The 23,925-nt window shown below is 38.6% G+C and overlaps 1 protein-coding gene across 1 annotated transcript in view; it reads right to left on the bottom strand.

The window, feature by feature from the left end:
* Positions 1-1,813: 1,813 nt before the first annotated feature.
* COL1A2 (collagen type I alpha 2 chain) overlaps positions 1,814-23,925 on the bottom strand; it is a 37,007-nt gene continuing 14,895 nt past the window's right edge. Inside the window, exons 17-52 of the mRNA XM_033194659.1 lie at positions 23,683-23,781; positions 23,495-23,539; positions 23,282-23,380; positions 22,807-22,860; positions 22,573-22,680; positions 22,164-22,217; positions 21,947-22,045; positions 20,982-21,035; positions 20,420-20,518; positions 19,962-20,015; positions 19,345-19,398; positions 19,139-19,192; positions 18,811-18,864; positions 17,807-17,851; positions 16,569-16,667; positions 15,239-15,346; positions 14,512-14,565; positions 13,511-13,564; positions 12,764-12,817; positions 12,606-12,659; positions 12,402-12,509; positions 11,988-12,041; positions 11,093-11,146; positions 9,924-10,085; positions 8,616-8,723; positions 7,836-7,943; positions 7,397-7,450; positions 7,203-7,310; positions 7,009-7,062; positions 6,529-6,636; positions 5,992-6,045; positions 5,758-5,865; positions 5,172-5,430; positions 4,580-4,764; positions 3,628-3,870; positions 1,814-2,800 (exon numbers count right to left, since the gene is read on the bottom strand). Coding sequence (XP_033050550.1) covers positions 2,654-2,800; positions 3,628-3,870; positions 4,580-4,764; positions 5,172-5,430; positions 5,758-5,865; positions 5,992-6,045; positions 6,529-6,636; positions 7,009-7,062; positions 7,203-7,310; positions 7,397-7,450; positions 7,836-7,943; positions 8,616-8,723; positions 9,924-10,085; positions 11,093-11,146; positions 11,988-12,041; positions 12,402-12,509; positions 12,606-12,659; positions 12,764-12,817; positions 13,511-13,564; positions 14,512-14,565; positions 15,239-15,346; positions 16,569-16,667; positions 17,807-17,851; positions 18,811-18,864; positions 19,139-19,192; positions 19,345-19,398; positions 19,962-20,015; positions 20,420-20,518; positions 20,982-21,035; positions 21,947-22,045; positions 22,164-22,217; positions 22,573-22,680; positions 22,807-22,860; positions 23,282-23,380; positions 23,495-23,539; positions 23,683-23,781 — 3,309 coding nt within the window. The 3' untranslated portion in view covers positions 1,814-2,653. The remainder of the gene's footprint in view (positions 2,801-3,627; positions 3,871-4,579; positions 4,765-5,171; positions 5,431-5,757; positions 5,866-5,991; positions 6,046-6,528; positions 6,637-7,008; positions 7,063-7,202; positions 7,311-7,396; positions 7,451-7,835; positions 7,944-8,615; positions 8,724-9,923; positions 10,086-11,092; positions 11,147-11,987; positions 12,042-12,401; positions 12,510-12,605; positions 12,660-12,763; positions 12,818-13,510; positions 13,565-14,511; positions 14,566-15,238; positions 15,347-16,568; positions 16,668-17,806; positions 17,852-18,810; positions 18,865-19,138; positions 19,193-19,344; positions 19,399-19,961; positions 20,016-20,419; positions 20,519-20,981; positions 21,036-21,946; positions 22,046-22,163; positions 22,218-22,572; positions 22,681-22,806; positions 22,861-23,281; positions 23,381-23,494; positions 23,540-23,682; positions 23,782-23,925) is intronic.

Below are 23,925 nucleotides of genomic sequence, written 5' to 3'. Positions count from 1 at the left end.
ATGATGACCCTTAGGCCAGACTTGTCCTTCTCTTTAGGAAACAGGTGGATGGGAGGTTGACCATTCCTTCCCTGGAGATGGCTACTCCTGAACCAGATTATTTTCACTTTTGACTGCTTATCTTCTTTCATAATATTTTAAGAGTAAATTTGTTGTAAATAATAATGTAATATAGCTACATTGTTGCAAATTTGAAAATTTTAGGCCTAAAAATCATCCTTAAACTTCTACACAAATGCGCCTACTCTCAGCATTTTTTTACATATATGTTTAACATATCTAATTATAATGACAGCATTCTTGAATATTAGATTTTCAAGATTGAAAATTCTATTCTAGGAAGTTTTCTTTTGTTCAGTCATCATCATAAATGTTATTGGGACACCAAAATTTTCACTATTCATCCTATCATTATCTATTAGATATACTGTAAGTTATTTCCTCATTGTTGTTTACTGGATATACCATGTTTTGTTTCCTCATTGTAATCCATTAGGTGTACGATTATTTATTTGGCTATTTTCAGTTGTCTCACACTGATGATGATTAAGTGATTATTAAGTGAGCATTGGCTTAGGAAATCTGCTAATTCAGATTCAGTTTGACAAAAGTCATTATTATTATTTAGCATGGTTTTTGCCTCTAGCTGGTACTCAATAAATGCTATTTTATTTCTTTTGCTATACGCCGGAGGGCATAGTTCATATTTGATCCAGAGATTTCTAACTGTTTTATCATGTAAGTTTGCATGGTCATTTTAATTACTAATTTACAGGGAATACCAGCATTCTGATCCCAGGAGTTTTCTTTATATGGTTTGCTCAGGTATATATATTCCTTCTTGTCAGACACAGAATATTAGAACTACAAAGGACTATGGCAGTAACCTCATCAGGTGGTTCTCCAATTGGTGCACATCAGAATTTCACAGGATGCATAAGAATACCAATTTCTTACTAAATCTGAATTTGGCAGATGAGGACCAGGAATCTGCATTTTGGTTAGGAGACCTTGCTAACTTTTTAGGGTTAATATTACATTTTTACCATGTTCAGTCTTTTACCTGTAAAACTAACTGAGTCTTGAGATGACTTATAACACGAGGCAAATATTACAATCACAATTATATTCTGCAACAGGAAATAAGCTCTAAATGAATCTTAACATTTTACTTGACACATTACTATGTTTAAGTGTATTAAAGATGTCATTGAAAGGTGCAGGGGAGGAAAATGAACTTGATTTGGCAGGTAGGTGTTCATGGTACTATTATCCACAACTGTCTATCCTGATTGACAGCACACACATTACCTCTTAACAGGCATTGTATTCAGTTGCCTCAGATTTAAGTGTATGGCATTTTTACTGAATATTTGAAACTGTTTTAGTTAATAGTATTAATTGCTCATAGACCAACTTTTAGCCACTGTTACAAAGTGTTTAATACATAATAAACCAAAAGTTTCTATGGACCTTTGGTTATAGTAAAATTAGGTCAAAAATGCCATGTTGCTTAAGTATTACATATTTTGAGTAAGGCAAATGCTTAATAGTGCTGAAAAGGAATTTTTTTCATATTATAGCTATGGAAACTGAAATGCAGAGGCTCAGAGTTTCAGGTCACTCAGCCACAAGGAACAGAGCCAGAATTGGAGTTCAGCTCTCCTGGGTCCTCGTTCTCTGCTCTTTCTACCACACCAAACCGTCCTTTTTGCATAATTTCTATCTCATCAGAGGCACTTGGTCTAATGGCTGGTAGAGATGCATATTTATACTGCAAAGAGCATTGAAGCAAGGAATTTTACTCAATATGTTCTTTTGGAAAACCAAACATGCTTTATTTCATTTTTTTCACAATTTATTTAAACATCTCACATATACAAAATAGGTACAATTTAATTTTTCTGCTTGCCCAAGAAACAAAGCTTCCATGGAACCATGGAAGATGAAAATGAGACTGGCAAAGAACAAACGCTGAATTTGAAGAAGAGGACAACTTTGGGCAAATAATCTGCATACTTTTAATTGGGAATAAGATGGAAAATATGAATGCTAAATCAAATTTTTAAAAAAATACACCACACGATACAACTCAATACAGGAGTATTTCTTCTGAAATTCTTCTAGCACCATCAACATTCTTCAAGTATCTGAAATTCTATTAATTAGCACCTTTGTATCATGAACGAAACAAAACAAGGACCTCAGTTCATCTCTGCCTAGGTCAGCACCTAACAATGTGGATCACACTCACGGGAAAGTGTTTTGAGGTAGTTTAAACCTTTGGAAGTTTGGGTTTTAAACTTCCCTCTGTGGAAGATATTCAAAAGCCACAAGTGGTGCAAATGTTCATGGTTTTTATTTTTCAATTTTTATTTTGGTTTTCTTACAAAGGTTGACATTTTCCATAACAGGTGTAAGAGTGTTGAAAAAAAATTTCAAATTTTGGGGGGAGCGGGGGAGGGAGTTAATGAAATCGTATTGCACAATGCTCTGATCAATCCTTCTTTTTCTCTTTTGCCCACAATTTAAGCAAGTAGATGTGCAGAAGAAATGGAAGGATTCAGCTTTCAGTTAAAAAAAGAAAAAGAAGAAATGGCAAAGAGAAAGTTTTTTTCAAATTTCTTTCTTTTTTAATTTAGGTTGAGTTCATTTATTTGAAACAGACTGGGCCAATGTCCACAAAGAATTCCTGGTCGGCACCACCGATGTCCAAAGGTGCAATATCAAGGAAGGGCAGGCGAGATGGCTTATTTGTTTTGTATTCAATGATTGTCTTTCCCCATTCATTTGTCTTTTTCTGTTTAAAGAGAAGAAAATAGATACACAAAGCATCACTATTTCTGAATCTGGTAACATCTGAACCTTTGATTTAATAAGAACCACTGTTTGGCATGTGTCCTTCTGAAGATGTCTGTCCCAGATCAACTAGTTCATCTTTGAAATAACAGTATCAAGGGTGTCTTCAGTGGGAGGGGCTCTCTATCAGTCTAACAAAAAACAAACAAACAAACAAACCAAAAAAACCCACAACATTTCAACACACGTTCCAAGTGACTTATCTCTACAAAGTCATTTTTAGGATTGTTGTGTGTATGTCCGTCTATGTGTGTCTTTGAGAGCAGGACCTGGGTGGGTATGTAGTATTGCTGTTAGTGAATTTTAATTTTTCTTATATTTATAGCATATTGTAGAGAAAGCATTAAAAGTTAAATGTAGGCCATACTAATAAGTAAAATAAAATACACATAACTATAAATTACAGTTTAGGCCACTGGAGTCTCAAGAAATTTTAAGTTCTGGGCATACATTACCATTTAAAAAACTTATGCTAAAGGAAAAACAATGCATGAACATAGCATACATTTCAGTATTTCAGAAGGCACTATCTGATAAGAATACTCTCAATTTATCTTCTGAATTTAAATATGAAGTTAATATGTATAAATAAATAAATACAAAATACATACAAAAACTGAATTTACTTATGAAATAAAGATGAAATAAGATAGTTCTCTCATTCTTCTGTTAATTTAACCCCCCCTTTAGACCCCTCCTTGGTGGGGGTTTAAGTTAGAACCCCCATCCCCCTTCCCAAAGCTATTCCCATATTTCACTATTACTTACAGAGCAGCCATCTACGAGAACAGTATAAGTGAACCTGCTGTTGCCCTCAGCAACAAGTTCAACATCATTAGAGCCCTGTAGAATGACAGCCTTTTTCAGGTTGCCAGTCTCCTCATCCATGTATGCAATGCTATTCTTGCAGTGGTAGGTGATGTTCTGAGAGGCATAGTTGGCCAGCAAGCGCATGAAGGCAAGTTGGGTAGCCATTTCCTTGGAAGTCACTCCTTCTACATTATATTCAAACTACAGAAAATAAGATGAAATTCCAGTTAATTGGAGAATGACTCAGATACTAAGAGTCAAACTGAAAAAAAAAAAAAAAATCTCAGGAAGAGTGGACTCAGAACCAAACTTAGGAAAAGGGTACTTTCAAAGAAAACTTAATTCACTTGTCTTTGAAATATCAGTTACCTAGATGAACATAAGACCTAGTAGGCTGAGGCAAGGTCATCTAAAAACGTTATCTGTTCCAATTAATCTTTTTTGCATATGCTTCTTCTTTAGAATAAGAGAATGAGGAGGTAGAAATTCTGACATTTTTCTTTTTCTGTAATTTTGTAATTTATGGAATTCCAGTAGGCATTCAGTAAAGTTGGTGCAAAGGTTTGATTAAAAATTCAGAAAAGCTGCTCACATTCTGAAAATGCATATGCATGAGTGTGGGGTATATGCTGGCCAGTGCTCCTTCACACTAAATGACATTAGTCAGTTTTTTCAATGACTACCAATTAAGTCAAATTTGAATAATAACTTTGAATTACATGGATGTGTCCAATCAATCCATCTTCTAATGTGCAATTTAGCACAAAATTGGAACCCGGGAAAGGAACAGGTTTTTTTTTTTTTTTTTAATAAGCCCATTTTTGTCAGAGATTAAAATGCAGATAATTAACAAACAGTTCTACCACAATATTATTTAGCAGAAGGAGAGGTGTTTGTGGGGATTCCTCACCTGGCTGCCAGCATTGATAGTTTCTCCTAGCCAGACGTGTTTCTTGTCCTTAGAGCTCCTATACCAGTTCTTGGCTGGGATGTTTTCAGGTTGGGCCCGGATACAGGTTTCGCCAGTAGAGAAATCACAGTATACTTTGATAGCATCCATAGTGCATCCTTGGTTAGGGTCAATCCAGTAGTAACCTTTTGAGAAAATAACATTCAGATCATGAAGCTTGTCATTGAGCAGAACATAGATTCTAATAATAACTAATGAAAGATACTGACTCTCATAAGTAACATTTTTGATTGTCTACCCCACATTTAAGAAGAAGAGAGTGGCTATTTTTAAGAGTAGACAGTTTCTTCCCTCCCCTCCTCCATGAAAAATCAAATCAGAGTACTTATTACTATGAAAAGTGCAAAAATACATTTTAAGAGAAATGAGGTGGGGTGCTGGTTGGGAGAAGATGGCACTTCATTAATTGTGTGTGATTTCACATAATGTAATGTTTACCCAAATGCATTTTCACTCTAAATGTCAATGGAAACTAATTTTGAAAAGCTCAACTTGTGAGAAGGGTCAGTCTGGTCTGGACATCTTGACCTACCGCTGCTCCACTCTGGGTGGCTGAGTCTCAAGTCACGGCATGTGCGAGCTGGGTTCTTTCTAGAGCCTTCAGGAGTAAGAAGGGTCTCAATCTGGTTGTTGAGAGACTTCAGAGTAGCATCAACTTCATAATCCTTGGGTCTGAGAGAAGGTGCTGAGCGAGGCTGGTCAGCCCTGTAGAAGTCTCCATCGTAACCAAAGTCATAACCACCACCGCTTACGCCTGGAGGTCCAGGTGGGCCAGGGGGACCAGGGGGGCCCTGCAAAGGTGAAAGTGAGAGAGGAGAGGCTTTATATTTTGTTACAGTGAGAGACATCCATGGCAGATTTTCGTTGAGCTTCACACGGAAGCATGTTCTAATAAGTAAAAAATAATCAAATTCAAGTAAATAAATAACGTGCTCCCAGGCACACTTGCAGGGATGGGCTTAACGAGCCCATTGCATATAGACAATTTCCAAATATTTTAGAGGATATATTGAAATGGGGCTAACTTTACTGGGTTGTCATAGTTGTCTTGGTTTAGTCTGAAGAAAATATTTCTTAGGTCAGTGATCTTCTTTATTATTTCCCCAGATCACACTTACAGCAGGACCTTGGTGACCCTGAGGGCCTCGAATGCCAGCAGGTCCAACTGTACCAGGATGTCCAGTGCGACCATCTTTTCCAGCAGGGCCAGAAGGACCGGCAGGGCCCTAAGGAAAACAGACACCAAGTGCATGTGAGCTGGTGAATCCCACCAAGGGAGCAGCAGCCTGGGGCTCACTGCTCGCTTTAGCCTCTATTTCAGAGATGAACTGTCTTCTCTTGAGTCTACCTACCCTAGGACCAGCAGGACCCACGGAGCCAGGAGCACCTTGATCACCATGGTGACCCTTTAAAGAGAGAATAGGAAAATCACATTTTCAGAGCACATTTCAAGAGACAGATTTTTTTTTTTTTTTTTTCCAAATTGAATGGGAAACTTTAGTTTAAATGGACTCCGGATTGAGAAAATTGAAAATGTAAAGTGGGGCTCTTTTCTCCCATTATGTCTATTATATTTAATTATTTTTTTCACAACCCATTTCAGCAGTGCAATATTAGTCATTCCTCTAATTATGTTTATTTTAAGTGGGGTTGAAGGACATTGTTGCCAGGAGATTTTAATGTATGTATATTTCTATCTCCCTTAATCCTCACCTTTCATGTTAGGATGAAATAGCATTATCTCCAAGAGTGAGATGGAGTTAGCCAGAGAATGGGAAATGGATATTACATAGGCTATATTGGAACAATAGCAGTGAAAATATGAAAATCCTTCTGAGCTGAAGGCCTTCAGGGTCAGTTTATGTGCGAGATGGCTACAGTTTACTTACAGCGAGACCGGGCAGACCTTGCAATCCATTGTGTCCCTTTAAGCCAGGAAGACCTCTGGGCCCCTTGTCACCAGGCTCTCCCTTATCACCACGAATGCCTTGTGGGCCCTATAAAAAAGAGAGAAGGGTGGATAAGACTTACCGTTTTAAAAAAATGATACTCACTTCACCACAAATACTACTTAATTTGTTTACAAAGGTAACTCAGGACATGTAAAGGTCTAGCTAAGCTCTCACCTCTGCTAGTAATCTGCTTTAGTTGCGCTATCTGTAAAGTGGCTAGATCCTTGTAATCGTTTAATACAAACAAGCAGAAGAAATTTAAAACAGCTCAAGTTATTTGTATCAATTCTCAGCATGGACTGAAATGTTTTAAAAATATTAAGTCTAGCTGAAATATTGTTTATTTTCTTAATGGATGTTTTGGACTGATTCCCTCTACATGTTAATTTTGTAAAGAAATCTTCAGCATGTACATACACTAGGACCTCTTGGACCAACAGCACCAGCAGGACCAACAGGACCAGAAGGACCCTGTGAAATGGAAAAGAAAAGCACAACTTAGCCAGGCCCAAGATTCCTCTCCCCGCTCTCCCACCATCCCCAAGTGTGAGGAAGTGAGAAGTGAAGCCCACGAGAATGCTGCACTGAGGGACTGATATTCACAAACTTACAGTTTCACCACGGTTTCCATGTTTGCCAGCAGGACCCACGGGGCCATGAGGACCAGGTGCACCTGCAGCACCAACGGGACCATTGTTGCCAGGGTAACCACGCTCTCCCTATCAAAGGCAAAATGAAGCTTAGCATCAATCTGGGTTGTATTTTAATCACTATTGAATTAGAGAAAGATGAAAAGTGTACTGACCTTGTGTCCGGGTTGACCGTCGCGACCTGGGGGACCATCGTTCCCAGGGTTCCCCTGTGAAGACACCACACAAATTAAGGTTGTTGGCGAGGCTCTGCTGCCTACCAGCCCCTATGTTGTGGCTACTCTGTCTTCATCACTTCCAGTGCTCAGTAGTAATGAACCCTCTTTCAGACTGTTAAAACTAGGGATAAAAACCTGCCAACCTAGATATTTTTTAGAGATGTTTTAAATACTTGGGCCCAATTTTGCAGAGTGCTACTGAAAAGCTCATTCTTTGGCCTAAGCAGTTTTTCACATTTTCAATACTAGGTGTAGCTATGAGAAGCTGATCATCTTGTTCAGAAATTTGGAACAAGAGAACCTCTGCTGAGAACATAAGGTTTCGCACAATGAAATCCTGCTCGGTTTTATTTTACAAACCAAGTATTGGACTCACATCACGACCAGCTTCACCAGGAGCACCATTGACTCCAGGACTACCCACAGCACCAGGAGGACCACGGGCCCCAGGAGGGCCGGCAATGCCAAGAGGACCAGGTTCACCCTAAATAGGCAGAGAAGATAAAATGACATTCCTCTCATTTGACAGAATGCTAACCTTCCCCTCCAAAACAACCCTGTTCAGGAGATTCTAGTTGAAGAAAGAAGGTAAATTGAATGTGAATGGGTCACACAGTGGTAAAAAGTATCATTAGTATCATCCCTGCCCTCCTTCTCCACGTGTAGATGGCCAGCTTTATGTAATCACGGGATGTTGCTCTGTAAAAAGTGAGCCTCATGTCATTTAGTATCCCAAATGAAATGAATTCATAAAGTTGATAGAGTTTATGGAGATGAGATGGTTTCTAGTTGTTGTCACGTATAAGGTTTAATGGAATGATTCAGAACTTCCAGAGTTTCATTCTTCCTACAGGATAAATGATGCCAGCATTTCATATTGCAGAGGAGTAAATGAAATTAGAGATTGTATCATTCTTAAGCGTGTCGAAAGAACAAAAATCATTCTGCATAATTTTAAGCTGTGTCTTTATAGCGTGTGTCTAAGTAAGGTAGTATTAAAGCTTCTTAGACAAGTGACATGTGATCTGCATAAAGAAAATGCCATGAATAAAAATCTTAAGTGAAGTTATTCAGTGATCAATCTGTCACATTTGAAGTGGTAGCTTTTAAAATCTTTTCTTATGTTAATGGAGTCAGAATATTGTCAAGTACTCACCACAGCACCAGCAACACCTGGTAGACCACGTTCACCTCTTGAGCCAGGGAGACCCAGAATACCAGGAGCACCAAGAAGACCCTGAGGACCTGGAGTGCCAGGAGGTCCCTAAATGGAGAAAAAATATTGAGTATTATGGGTAAGAGCCTAGGTGATAACACAGGTTGGCTTGAAGATTGTGAGAATAAACTGTCTTCAGCTTAGAAAAAGGCTAATGACCTCATATTACTAGGACATATCCTTGGATATCTTTTCTCTAGTGATGACAGTGAGTTTACATCTTGGCATGTATACTTCTGTATTTGATTCATCCTTGAGACCAGTGGCACAACATTTAAAAATATGTGGTTGAGATTTATAAAGACACTTGGGGTGGTGAAATAGAGTTTTTATGGCCTCGAGGCAGGGAAACAAATAAAAAAAATTTATTTTAAATTATTATGGATACATTATAGTTGTGCATAGTAAGAGGGGTTTCTCAAAAAACTAAAAATAGAACTACATAAGATCCAGCAATCCCACTGCTGGGTATATACACAAAAGGAAGGAAATCAGGCTGGGTGGGGTGGCTCACGTGTATAATCCCAACACTTTGGGAGGTCAAGGTGGGTGGATCACCTGAGGTCAGGAGATCGAGACCAGTCTGAATATGGTGAAACCCTGTCTTTACTAAAAATACAAAAATTAGCTAGGCATGGTGGCGTGTGCCTATAGTCTCAACTACTTGGGAGGCGAGAATTGCTTGAATTAGGGAGGTGGAAGTTGCAGTGAGCTGAAATCGTGCCACCACACTCCAGCCTGGGCAACACAGGGGAGCTCCATCCCAAAACAAACAAACAAACAAAAAACCAAAAAGGAAATCAGTAAAATCAGTATCTCAAAAGGAAGCAAATTTTGACTTTGGCATCTAAGGTCTACTAGGGGCACCTTTCAGAGTAGCACTAGTACTGGACAGTGTATGTTTAAGACATTGGTAACTTACTGAGATTGATTAATTTGTAGTAGAATGGCCACAGCAATGGGACTCTGTTCTAATCCTGGTACCAGTAAGGTGCCCTCAATATCTTAAAGGGCCGCTGTGATAAAACTGAGTTCCCTCATTTATTGTCTTCCCGATTTTGTGCTTTGTGAGCATCTGTGGGAGCCACAGCCCCTCAGTGTGTGCTGGACAGATTTCCTGGCTCAGTTGAGCTCTACTTGAGAGTCTACAATACTCATCAACAAATTGATGCCACTTGAAGATTTGTGTAGGGGCTTTATTTTAATTCAACATAAAGTATTAAGAAAGAGGAGTTGGAAATCACTTACAGCAGTACCGGCCTCTCCAGAGGGACCCTTCTCACCAGCAAAGCCAGGGGGACCAACTGCACCTACTTCTCCAGTTCGGCCAACTGGACCTTGGTCACCACGGGGACCACGAAGCCCTTCTTTCCCAGCAGGACCAGGGGGACCAGGAGGGCCAGAAATACCCTATGAGCAAATGTACAAGGTCATTTTCTTTCTGTTAATCACCAAGGGCCTGAAAGAGAGAGGCAAAGATTCTAGATCTTAAGATGCAAACAATGTGATGCCATAAAATAATATCCTGGCCATTTGGGGGAAATATTTATAGTTTTTAACATTCTTTCTTACAGAAAGAAGCAACTCCTGTCTTCCTTCATGAGGCTGTAACAAACCAAATAATGGAGAAGAGACTATGGTAAATTTCTATGAGGAAAAACAATGTCATGCCACTGGTACCCTGGCATATTGGAATCAGAACTATGTAGAATGATAGGAGTTAATGATAAATGAATGGGACTCTGAGTTTTGAAGGACTCTGCCTTTTCTTTTTTCTTTTTCTTTCTTTCTTTCTTTTTTTTTAAAGAAAGCTAATATAGGCATTTTGTTCATAATTGAGGAATCACACACGCTCTCAACTAGGTTTAATTAAATGCCTACAGGGAATGAATATTTTTCTGTTATGAACCTGTAAAAGGATTCCAAGAAATCAACATCTTTGCTATTTTTTTTCCCCTGAAACCTTAACCAGAAGACTTAATCCTTGGTAATTAATTAAATTTTCTTGAGTCCTGACAGGAGAGTCTGAATCAGAATTAAATTAGAGGCCAAACCACCTTTAAATTCAGGAACAATTATACCTTAACAATGGTGGCAGAATGTTAGCCATAAAGGGTAATTAAATATAGAAATATCTGATATATGGCTAAAACTGTTGGTTTTTTTTTTTTCAAAGAGACCATGCCCCTGAAAGGGCACTGGGGTTCACATGAGTAAAAGCCTCTCAAACTGATATTATAAAATATAACGTGTGATAGTAACATCTTAATGGTTCAGAAAAACTGATTTCAGACCAGGAGAGTAATAGTAAATATTAGTGATGTGTTTTCATGAAGAGTTTCTTACCAGTTTTCTACCAGAAGCCAGATCTTTTGGCTAGAGTAAAGGAAGACACATGTTTGGAGTGATCTACTTACAGAGGGTCCTGGGGGACCAGTCCGTCCAGCAGCACCAGGGAAACCAGTCATGCCCTAAGAACCAAGCACATTAGAATTCCACAGTCAACATCAACTCCAAGAATTTGGGTAAGATGGGAATTTCTTTTTCTTTTTTTGGAAAATCAGTACATGTGACCAGGGATAGACCAAGGAGTAGGAGGTAGGCAGATTTATATAGGGTATTATTTAGCCAGGACCCTGAAGGCCCTCCTTCTCCACACATCTTCCTTACCAGCATGCCACCAGTTGCAATGCCCATATTTTGCATTAAGGTTTGGATGGTCCTTTCTGAAATGCTGACATTTTATCTTATGGTTGTAAAGGTATGATGCTAAGATACTATGTCATTATTACACATTAATGTGTATACATTAATAACTATCTTTACCACCTGGCTGAGTGGTAAGGAAATGGACACTTAATAAGTAATGGTATTCATGAACAGAAGAATAACAAGTGACCTAGAACATTCAGCACTGTCCAGTGAGAGAAGAAGTCAGTAAAGTTCATTTTTGGGTCTCTAGAGAATTGTTGTCATAGCATTGCCTGCAAAGGGGAAGGACATGGTCAGGCAGAAGAAGGGGCATATTAATAAACACATGAAAGACATCAAAGAAATATTTTTTCCTACTTTACAATTAAACTGCCTAGGGCCCACCTTCGTTATTACCTCAAGTGAGGTGATAGCAACATACACTGAGTTCCAGCTGAGTTCAAGTTAACATCGATATTGGAATTGCTCTGAATAGAATGAACTTGAATCTCAAAAGTTTCCTCATGGTAGACCAAATTTACCAAAAATGTCAAAACCTTCAAGTGTCCTTAATAGATTCTGAAGAAAGAAAAGTGGTGAGAGTCCATTGTAAATACTCACAGGGGGGCCTCCATCACCACGACTTCCAGCAGGACCAGGGGGACCATTTGGACCCTAAATACAAAGAAAAAAGTGGGGTCAAATCACAAACAAACCCTTATAAATGCTACTCTTTTCTTCAAGAGGATCATTCTCACATCTCTTAGAAGAAAATGTAGAAATGAAAAATGACTATCTGTGTCAGAATGTTCTTCAATATTACCATCCTTATGAAGTTATCAGAGACTTAAAATAAAACAATATTTATGAAACTTTTATACATTGTAAAACAGCGTGCAAATGTTAATCCTTCTGTTATTTTCCATCTTCTATCTGGTGTATTACCTGCTGCATAGTAGGCACTTGACGAATATATGTTTAATTGTAAGATCTAATGGGTAGCTGCTGTGTGGACCACCAGTGAATTCAACTTACAGATGGGCCAGCAGCTCCAACGGGGCCTGTGGGACCAACGACACCGTTTTCACCCTTAGGCCCTTTGGCTCCTCTTTCTCCTTTAGCACCAGGTTGACCAGCAGCACCCTGTTGGAAAGAAACAGTTAGAGCTCTGGTACTCTGACCCACTCTACTCCCCAACTTAGGATATTTTCAGATTAATCTTCATTATGTGATACTCACAGCAGGACCAGCAAATCCATTGGGGCCAGCAGGACCGACCTCACCACGTTCACCCTAGGTGGGAGAAAGGATTTAAAAATGTCTTACCAATCCTAGGTTCATCAATGTCTAAACATCGTGAGGTGTGAGTATCCAAAATGACCCAGGTTCATTCTTACAGGGCTTCCCCGAGGACCAGCAGGACCAGCAGGACCAGCAGCACCAGCTTCACCCTATAATGGGACCAAAGATGAGTCTGTTAATGTGCCTGACATAGATGCTCAAAAACTGGGAGGCAGAGACAACAGTGGTGGACAGTGGGCTATTGTCAGAGTCTGTAGTTGCCGTGGAGGAGATAACTCATGCATATTTCACAGAGTAAAATGAAGTGGATTTTTACTTAATGCTATATTCATTTTGGGGGTTAAGTGGTATGGCTTGTACACTTGAGAAAACACTATAAATCAGTGCCCACAATACCAGGAGGAGGACATTTTAATTTTTAGATGGACATGGGGCTGATCTATTTGCGGCAATCTTTGCAATACAGTAAATAAGATCTATTTTAAGTGGACTGTTCAATGTGAAATGGGCACACTATGTATTATATTGATTTTTTTTTTTTTATAATTGAAGGCTTTGAGAAGCCTCAGTACATTAGGATATTGTTAATGCACAACATGGAAAGACTTTAAAACAAATGCTAGGGATTAGAGTATAGATCAGATAGCTGGCACATCTATAGGAAGGGAAAAGTAATTTTAAACACACAGCATTTGTTTCCTGCTGCCCTATCACAATAGCTAGGTTTTTAAATAAGTAGGTTTTATACCAAGCCATAAAAATGAATTGCTGGGGCTCTTTGGGACTAGGGAAGGCAGGAAATTTTAGATACTGCTGTTGGCTCAGTGAAAATGCATGCTTACCCGGTCACCTGTGGCTCCAGCAGGACCAGGGGCACCTACAGCACCAGGAGCACCCTAGTACCAAAAAGGAAACATGTCTTATTAATAACACCCTGTATCATCAAGAGTGAACCTTGTCATTCTTTTTGACTGTGCTTATACAGTGACTGAACACTTTTACTGCACTCTGGTTGGACATCAAGAAGGCCTCTGATGCATTTTGGTTCTAATTATCAAGACTATTAGAAGCCACTCTCAGAAGGAGGGTACTCGAGTAATAAAGGTGATGGAAATGTGTAAGTCAATAGCAGGTTAGAAATTTGGGAGATCTGAACTTTCTGCTATTATAAAATTCCCTGGAGAGCAGCAAATGAGCAGCCTTGTTTGAAACTGTTAGAACTATGTGATTCAAAAGAAAGACTATTACAGATGTGCTATAGTCAGTTTCCAGCTCCGAAGGAGAGGTGAATAAAGGAATCCAGGCCAACTGTGGCCTGGAAGACCCATGAGGCTGACCCCCTAGATAAGGTAATTGACTGTCACGGGACTATCTTCGGCATCTTCATGGCATTAACAGCTAATCTTTGGGGCTGCTCTTTGGGTGATACATTTCTAGGGAGTAGATTTGAATCACTATAGAACCTTGTTAGAGGTTCTGGCTTCCTAAAGCATAAGAGAGTTATTTTTATTTATTTATTTAAATCTCTGGTAGCCCTTGAAGCAATCGTTTAATGTTCTATTAAACCTAAAGCTTTTGGTCTATAGTTTGTACTTGGTATCATTGACGCTAGGGAAGTTAGAAAATTCAGGATATTATTTTTAAAGAGGTTAAATCCCATTGAATTTTTCCTTTGAAACATGTAAAATGATATTATTAGTCATAGACTCAGGAGAGAAAGGAATATTATTTTATTAAACTTGATAAAGAAAGTGTGTGTAGTTCTAATTTGGAAAACTTCTCAAGTCAAACGTTAAAAAAAAAATCTAAGTACAAACAAACATACAAACAAAATTCTACTCACACGAGCACCATCTCTGCCAGTGTTACCAATTTCACCTCTGAGACCAGGTTCACCCTGAAAGCATAAAGCAAGAGCAACTTTTTGTTTTCTGACCAAAATTTTGAATCAAAATTAATATAAATTTTTTTTCTTTTTTGCAGAAGAGGCTATGATACCTTCAGTCATTTAAGATTTTTAGCAATGACTCGATTCCTTACCATTCTGTAGAATGTTAATCGAGAAAAATAATGAGGAAAGATAATTCAAGGCCATTTCCAGATTATTGTTAAAAAATCTTTTCTAATTTCCGTACACTCTCCTGAAGCATAATCAAGCAAGGTACAGATTCATGTGGACAGAATTGCAAGGCAACATCACAATGGGCTGCAGCACCTGATCACTCTTATGGCATAACTAATGCAGCAGCACGGTTGACAGCTGTTCAATATAGCTTCTTCCCATTAATTAGGGCAGGATGAGGCATTATTGTTAGTGGCATTAAAATGAGCCTCATGTATTACTCAACACCATCTGTTTGTGTGAAATTCCATGGTAGCAAGGAATTTTGCCAGATTAGTGAGTTTAGAAATGTGTAGGTGCTAGGTGGCAGAGAGAACTGTATATAGATAGATATCAAAATGCTACCAGACCACCTGCCAAGAATTGTGAAAACTTGGGCATCCTTGTGCAGCCTTCTTCGCTAGAGTTCATCAACAATATGTAATAGAGTTCAACACTGGGAGGGTACCTTTTCTCCCTTGCCTCCAGGTATGCCAGCAGCACCCCTCTCTCCTGGGAGTCCACTAGGACCAGATGGACCAGCAGTGCCTGCAGCACCAACCACACCAGGTTCACCCTTGAGTCAAACACATGTGAAATCAATTTTAGTGGAGAAAGAAGAAAATGAAGAAACAAACTCTTGAAGAATTCCAATTTAAACAGTTATCTAGACAGGCTTCTTGCCTGCTTTGAAACACAAAGAAGGTCTGGACTATTGAAAGGAGGGAGAATATAGCAGAGAGAGATGCTGTTAATGATACGGTGACTGAAGAGATGAGGGTAGCGGGAGTGCACAGCTGCGATTCTTCTATAACCTGCTTCAATACTCTTAAGGATGGCAGGCACAGAGAAGAAGAGAATAGGACAATGGGAAGCAGAGAGTAAAAAATGTTTACCCACAGACATTTTTCAAGGATAAGTCTCTTAGCCCGGATAGAAAACATGGAAAGAGACCCTGCCAGTTGAGGAGATGTTTATGTTTCAATCTCCTTAAGAGTAGAGACCGTATCTTCCATTTTCATAGAAAACCCTACAATTCCACATACTTAAAACCTGTTGGCTAGCTTCTGAGATAAATAGATCCCTTTGAAAATACTACCTCACAAAACCAAAGTGTCTTTATTTCCTCTCTCCCTCTTACGTTTTAATTTTTTCCCAAGAACATCCTTCCATACACTAAAATAGCTTTTTGCAACTGATGTTTACGCTTTTTCCCTAGAGTTAAGAATTAAAATAATATGAGTTGTCTTCTTTTTGTTGTGGTTAAGGTAACCTCTTTTTCAGGAATGTATATTAAATCTATTTTAAAATCGAAACCACAGATTCTATTTTTGGAACACAAATTTCCAGACAAATTTTTGATGTGAATGTATTGCACAATGAATTTTCATCATCATAAACTCTTATTATTAAAATTCAGACTACTTTTTGAAATTTTATTCTGTGGGATGAGATGTTAAGAAGATAAAAAGTTTTTTTCTCTGAAAATAATGTCCAATGTATACAATATTTCTAGATTAAAACAAAAGTATAAACAGTGTGATGAGAAAAGAGTGACAAACCATACTAATTCATTTATGTTTGGGGAACACAGAATTTCCCCCACAGTTCTCCCTATTGTTTGCTTGCTTAGAATAATTCAGGTCCCCTGGAATCAGATTGCTTTTTACTGAGAGGGAAGTCATCACAGAACAGGAAATAAATAAAAATCTGAAAAGCAATTATCTTTCTATTTAAAGGGTCTACTTATTCTAGGCAGACTGGGCCAAACCAGCAATATATAAGACATAAGATTTTACCTTGTTTCCATCAGGCCCTGGGGGTCCAGAAGGACCTCGGCTTCCAATAGGACCAGTAGGACCGGCAGCACCACTCTCACCTGGGGGACCGCGTTCCCCCTGGAAAAAAGCGATTAGAAGAAGTGTTGCACCATTCATCCCTTTCAGTGATACTATTTTACATATGAGAGTTTACAGTTGTGTAGCTTCTGAGCCTTGGTTCTGCATTTGTTAGCAAATTAAAATTTCTTTTGTTCCTAATTTCTCCACTAGTAAAATGAAGAGATTGATGAGATATTCTCTGAAGTGTCATTTAGCTCTAATGTCCCATGACTACAACTCCAGAATTTGTTGCTTCTAGAGTATAATATCCAACTTTTGCAATTCATTCCCCTTTTTGGGGGAGTCTTTTCTGTGATAAATCCGTAGGTAAAAACAGATGCCAGTTATGTGTATTATTCAAAGGAAAAGATTGTGTCATTTTAGTTGAATAGCAATGGCAGATGTAGATAAGATCAGATATTCTCCTATCTGTGCCCCCTTTTTATATAACCTTGTGTAATAATGATGTAACAGTTATAATCATATATATTATATTTGATACATGTATTTGTATATATAATCTATGTCTATCTAAATATCTCCCAATTTACATCTAAATATCACTAGAACATAGCATTCTGTAGCCCAAAATATGTGTCACAGAGGTCCACATTGTATCTGTCTCAAAGGACCTTGTTATAAGTTGGTTCTTTGAGCTTTCTACACATGTGTTAACTAGTGACATGACGGAATCCTTTCAGGGCAGATGAATTGTTTCAGTGATGCTAATACCCACAGAGAAACTAAGTATTTTTTTCTTTATATGACTACTCATAATTTCGGCTTTAGGCTTTGAACATCAACACACATTGCCAAAATTAACTTTAGATCTTAGTAAGATATTATTTTTCCTTAGCTCAAGTTGAGCCACTGTCACAAATGTAGCATAGTTGTCTATATAAATCACTGATGATAACATATATATATTGATTTATTTATGTTTCTTATAACTATGTAATTATTGGATAGGAAATATGAGCAATGAAACAAAAAGTTCCACTATCAACTTAGAAATCTAATTCTCTCTACAGATTACATCTGACTGTAGAAGAGCATCAGAGACTTGTTGCAGGGTCATCAGTGGCTTTAAGGAGAAAGCACTACTACTTTTTAGAACACATTGCTAGAGTTTATGAAAGTAATGAAGTAACACTTACTCTTGCACCAGCAGGACCAGGGAGACCAAACTCACCATGGAGACCCTAGACAAAGCATGAGAATAAAGCATGAAATTTGTGTGTGATCTCTAAATTCACTTATGATTAAGATATTTGAAAAATTTTGAAAGAGTGAAATAAAGCTGGCACTATCTACATGAGTGCATAAGTACACAGGCTAATAAGAACAACTTTTAGTATGGAAAGATACAGAAAGAGAGAATTTTATTGGTGACAAAAATGTATCCATCCCAGAACTTGGTATCAAAAAATTTGTTTACCATTATTTGGTTTATTGCTTTTTTAAAAAGTGATAAAACAAACTGTTTCCTTCAATAAAAAGATAAATAATCATGAATAATATTAGACGTTGCCTATTTTTAGCTATATGACAGACCGTCTTCTTAAGAGAAATTATCATATTCTGTACATTACCTAGTTAATTGTATACCCAAGTGTATCTCTTTTATCACTGACCAGCTGTCTCCTTAATGTGCCCCACTGTTGATAAAGGAGACCAGGCCACAGAATGTAACTAAATTGAGGCACATTCATCACAATTAGAGAGAAAATGACTCAGAACTCATGCCCTGATTGTGGGTAGCAGTGTCATGTCTGAATGCCAAGAAAAATATAAAAGCAATTTTTCAGGATCTAGTTTGATTGAAAATTGTGCATTTACTTTTTCACTATGGGGAAGGAAATAATCTGTATCTTAATGTTATCAAGAACAATACAAAAAGTAAGGCTATTAAATAAAATATTCATTGATAGATTTTACTTTCATAAGGTGATGTTTCATTAAATCTGTAAAACAAAGTAATCAGAACTAAAGTAATTTGGCTCATTCTCTCCATCAGCACCAACATATGTAAAACACTATCATTAACATATGAAATATGAAATTTTCTTTTACATATTATAATTGCATAGCAGTGGGGTATTAAACAGGGGGAAATTCTCAAGTTTAGTAGTTACCACTTACTATTACTTGTTTTACTCACCCTTTCTCCTGGTTTGCCAGCTTCACCAGCCGGCCCTGAGGGGCCAGGCAGACCCTAAAAATGAAAAGAAATACAATCTCAATCCTATGGCTATGTTCAGGAGATTTGCTAATAATTGAGTTTCAGGGTGGTAGCTACCAAATATCAATATGAGCATGATTGTATGTTATTAAAGCATTACACAGAAGTTAGTTTGAAAAAAATGCACCTTTCTTTGCTTTGGTCCTGAAATCATGTTTATTGTGGTGGAGGAGAGAGGTATGGTATGGTGATTTACAGCTGAATAGGCTGACCAAAGGCAGTATTGTGTATGTTTGAGTTGACTTACCTGGAAACCTGGAGGACCAGCGGGACCCTGTTCGCCTTTTCCACCTTGGACACCCTGAAAGTGACAGGAAAGAGAGCATAAATAGCAATGTATGTCACCACTGTTGTCTAGCTATATAACTTTTGGATTGAAAAATGGAGATGGTCAGTTTGAGAGACTATACACATTCTAGTGTAGAAGAGCACAAGAGTGGGAGAAATACTCACCTGTGGTCCGGGAGGTCCCTGAGCACCATTGTTTCCATCGGGACCTGGAGCACCCTAAAAATGTTTATCAGAAAGGCTGATGGTTACCTTTAAGCCAGGTAGTTTAAGATGTCTCAAAGCCTCATGTATTACTTCCTTAAAACAGGTTTGTCATTTCAGCATGAATTAAACTCATTGTGGGTTCCTACCAAAGCCCAAATACTGCCTATTAACTTTTAAAATTTTTAATTTGTGTGGGTACATAGTAGGTATATATGTTTATGGGTTTGCCTACTAACTTTTGATATGAATCAAGCAAAGTATGCAGATACAAGGCAATTTATAAAGGCCAGAGAATGCTACTACATATTCATACCCTTTTAATTACAAAATGAATAAAACAAAAGCCCCAAGGGCTTCTGTATTTTTGACCTAATGTATATTCTGATTTGTTTTTGCTCACTGTTTTATAAATTTGGTTTTTAAAAAAGGCATTTTATGATGGTAAAAGGACCCTTGGGGATGCCATCTTGAAAAGAAAGTGACAAAATGATATCAGATGATGTAAAAAAAAAAAAAAAAGTGTAGTTCTTAGATGAATGCTATGTGAATAGATGTGTACACAAGTTAGCACCTACCCGAGCACCAGCAAGACCAGCATGACCTTTATCACCGTTTTTGCCAGGATCACCCTATAGAAAAAATGAAAAACAAAACAAAACAAAAAACAGCCTTATACATTTAATGTCAAATTAACCATGATGATTTTGGAATGTTGATTTCCTGCTTGTTTTCATGTTCTTTTGAGATCTTTAGTCTGCGGTTCTGTTATCTAAGGATGATCTGTCACCATGCAGCTCCATGTACAGTAAGATGTCCCTGTGTCTGTGGAAGCATGAGGCTCAGGAGATGGATTTTCAGCAGGGATATAAGAATACACTGGAGGTAAACTTTTAATGTGATAGTGGCCTGCAGTTTTCCTGTGTTGAAAGGAAACTCCCTGAGACTGGACTGATTCGCAGGAGAGAAATACTAGAGTTTGGTAAAATGTGGCCACAAAAAGTGCTGAGGGTAAGAAAGTTGTGATGATTCTTACAGTGGGGCCTTTGGGTCCAGGGAATCCAATGTTGCCAGGCTCTCCTCTTGCTCCAGCTGGGCCAATTGGGCCAGGCCTGCCATCGATGCCAGGGAGGCCCTGAAAGCAGAGTTATTTCAAGTTTACTCAGCGTCAACATATTCTCACAACCTCAAGCTTATGATGTTGCCATGGATGAAACAGAATAGTTTTCTGAATGCGTAGAGCTTCTTGTATAAAGCGTCAATAAATTATGAATCCATTTTCCTTTTCTAACGAGGATGTCGGTACACACATAGCCAATTCAATCTCGTATGTACGCAATTTACCTCGTTCCCTTCTCTTGTCATCCCCTTGTCACCTGTTTCAATTTTCCCTGCCATGTTTTTCTCTGCCCTGCTCTGCTTTCAGTCCTGCATTCATTTGGACTCCATAATTACAATCTATTACTCTGCGTTCCCAGATGATATATGTGTCTGATATTTATTTTCAATGTGTTCATGTATAAATTAAGCCACAAAATAGACTTGTAAGGGTGCAATAAGTGTCCTTGAAAATATAATGGAAAAGGAGCTATACTTACGACAGGACCTTCTTTTCCAGCGGGGCCGATATTTCCAGGGGAACCAGGAAGACCCTATAAAATAAATGAGGATGCTTCTATATTGGCACTTTAACTTACATACTCAAGCCTCAGATTAACTGAAGTCTAACAAAGGCACTTTTTCCCTCCACTTTTTGTTTGTCGCCTAGGGTAAATCATTAGGAATATTAGCCACTAGCTGGGAAGTGTGAAGAGTTCTGAAATTTTTCATCTATTTTTTTGTGGCTTTCCTTTGACAGAAATTTAGTGCAACTCACCCATTTATAGATATCTCAAGAAACTGTTAAGCAACATGCTATATGGGCAAAATGTATCACGTTATTTACCTCATAATAGAAAAACTAATACTTTTAGCAAGCAATTTCCAAAGTGGATTCCTTATTGCTATATTTGGTGTCCCTATTGCTTGTTTATGATACAATTACAGTTGATATTCACCCATAAGAGATAATGAAGGTGAAAAATTACTCTATTGCTATGGATTAGTGTGTCTATGGACCTAGAGGTTATTTCTTCAGGGCCAGTGTGATGCTGAATACATTATAGCACTTTGTGATTGCTGGGAAAATGACTTCACTTATGAATCTAATAAACGAATAATGTATAGTCCTAATACATTTCATGAACACCTTATATAGAACTCACAAATTAAGATAAAAGATTCATGCTGATAGGAGAACCAACCTAATTTGGATATATTAAAATAGATCTGTTCTTCCAAACACCTCATAGCCATTGTATCAAGTAATAAAGAGAAAATGTATGAACTAATTAAATACATGAAAATATCTACTGAGCTTTGATAAAGTTAAAAATGCGACTGTCAGTAAGACTACTAACAAATTTACTTTTGATGTTTTTATTGTTATCTTCAATATTAACCAACCCCTTAAAGAAGGAAGTAATGCCAGGTGTGATTTGCTCAGAATCAGTCTGAAACTTACTCTGGGTCCCATGAGACCAGGCTCCCCAGGGCGACCAGCATCTCCATTGGGGCCTCGGACTCCAGCAGGGCCACTTGCACCACGACTACCAGCAGGGCCCTATTCAAAAGAAAAAAGAAAAAAAAAGAGATAGAGGAGGAGGATGCTAAAGCTGATGACACACCCACCACGAGAAGCATCAAGTTCCTTTCTAGGAAGTAAGTGATGGACAGCTTACCATGACGCCAGCTCTGCCATCAGCTCCAGGAAGACCACGAGAACCAGGACCACCCTGCAAGAAAGTACATGAGGGAATTAAAGAAATCTCTGGACTTTGATAAGGTAGAGTTTGTTAAAATAGCATGATCTCCTTACAGGGGAGATACAGACACAAACCAAGCCAAAACACTTCACCCAACCCCTAGAGGAATTCTTAGATGAGCATCCTGCAAAAGTAGGTCAACATTGTTTCCAGGCCACTTTATAACATATTAAATTGAGAGTCACTGATTTAATAAGGCAGATGGAAAGCAGATGCTTTTTTTTTGCCTAAGAAAACACAGTCAGTAATTTTGACCAATTCCCAATGAAGGGGTGTCATAATCTGCCTCTGGTGTGTTTGGATGTTGGGAGCATTTGAAACCTACTCTCAGCCCAGGAGGTCCTGGAGGGCCAGCAGATCCAGCTTCCCCATTAGGGCCTCTCTTTCCTTCTTCACCACTGGGACCAGGAGGACCTTGGGGCCCAGCAGAGCCCTGTTTAATGAAAAGAACAAAAGAAGAGGGAGTAAAAAAATATTTTTTATACTATGTCCAGCTGGAGAAACTGGAATTAAAAAAAAACAATTAACTTTATAAAATTGTGATGATAGAGCTACTTACGGGCTCACCCTTGTTACCGCCTTCTCCTTTGGAGCCAGCTGGACCAGGCTCACCCTAGAGTTCAATACAGAACAGTGGTCAAATGACAAACATGTTGAAACTCTCTTGCAGACAAATCTCTTAGAATATTTGTGGGTCAAGGTAAAGAGAAGCTCAAGTTCTCTAAGAAATGTACCCAGTTCATATTTAAATTGCCTACAGGGGAATGGTATTGGTCAAAGGGACAAAACTGATATTGTAGGACTTTGCCTCATTTACCTTGAGGTAATGATCGAAGATAACAGGAGGGGGGTGTCTGTGTGCAAATAGCAGATGGGAGTGTACATACATGCACTTACATAAGAAATATAAACTAAAAACGCTAAGGAAGAGAAAAATAGGAATAATAAAACTACAAGTGGAAGTCTAGATAGTAATGAAATGATGGCAGAGTTGGTATTTCAGGATGATGAGAACCACAGTCATGACCACTTACAACAAGTCCTCTGGCACCAGTAGCACCAGCAGCACCAACAGGGCCAGGAATACCGCGGGGTCCAGGGAGGCCAGGAGCCCCAGCAACACCGGGAAGGCCCTATGAAGGAAAATGCAGTGTGGTCCATTAGGGAGGTGATGGGCTGTAGAGGCAGTACACATTAAATGCCTTTAAAATCATAGCAGCACATTTTAGCTACACAGATATACTCACTGCAGCACCCTTGGCACCAGTGAGGCCGTTTGCTCCAGGATTACCCTATGAGGAAAAGGAAAAGAGAAGGATATCAGTTAATTGGAATATTTCTGTTCTTCTTTGACCCCACCTTGATTCTTCTTCTTCTCCCTACTCCACCTTCGTTTTCTTCTACTCAATAAAGGTTAAAGACAACGGTTACTTACAGGAGGTCCAACGGGGCCGGAGAGGCCTGGAAGACCCACTTCACCGCGGGGACCGGCGGGACCAGCAGGACCAGCGTTACCAACAGCTCCAATTTCACCCTAAAAGAGGAAATTAAACCAAGGATTTAACCAGCAAATAATGAAACAGCATATCTGTTTTTTTTTTGAGACGGAGTCTAGCTCTGTTGCCCAGACTGGAGTACAGTGGCGCCATCTCGGCTCACTGCAAGCTCCGCCTCCCGG

This window comes from Trachypithecus francoisi, unplaced genomic scaffold (assembly GCF_009764315.1).
Source record: "Trachypithecus francoisi isolate TF-2019V2 unplaced genomic scaffold, Tfra_2.0 Lachesis_group4, whole genome shotgun sequence".
In the NCBI taxonomy this organism is placed as follows: domain Eukaryota; kingdom Metazoa; phylum Chordata; class Mammalia; order Primates; family Cercopithecidae; genus Trachypithecus; species Trachypithecus francoisi.
This window is presented reverse-complemented; position numbering and strand designations above follow the sequence as displayed.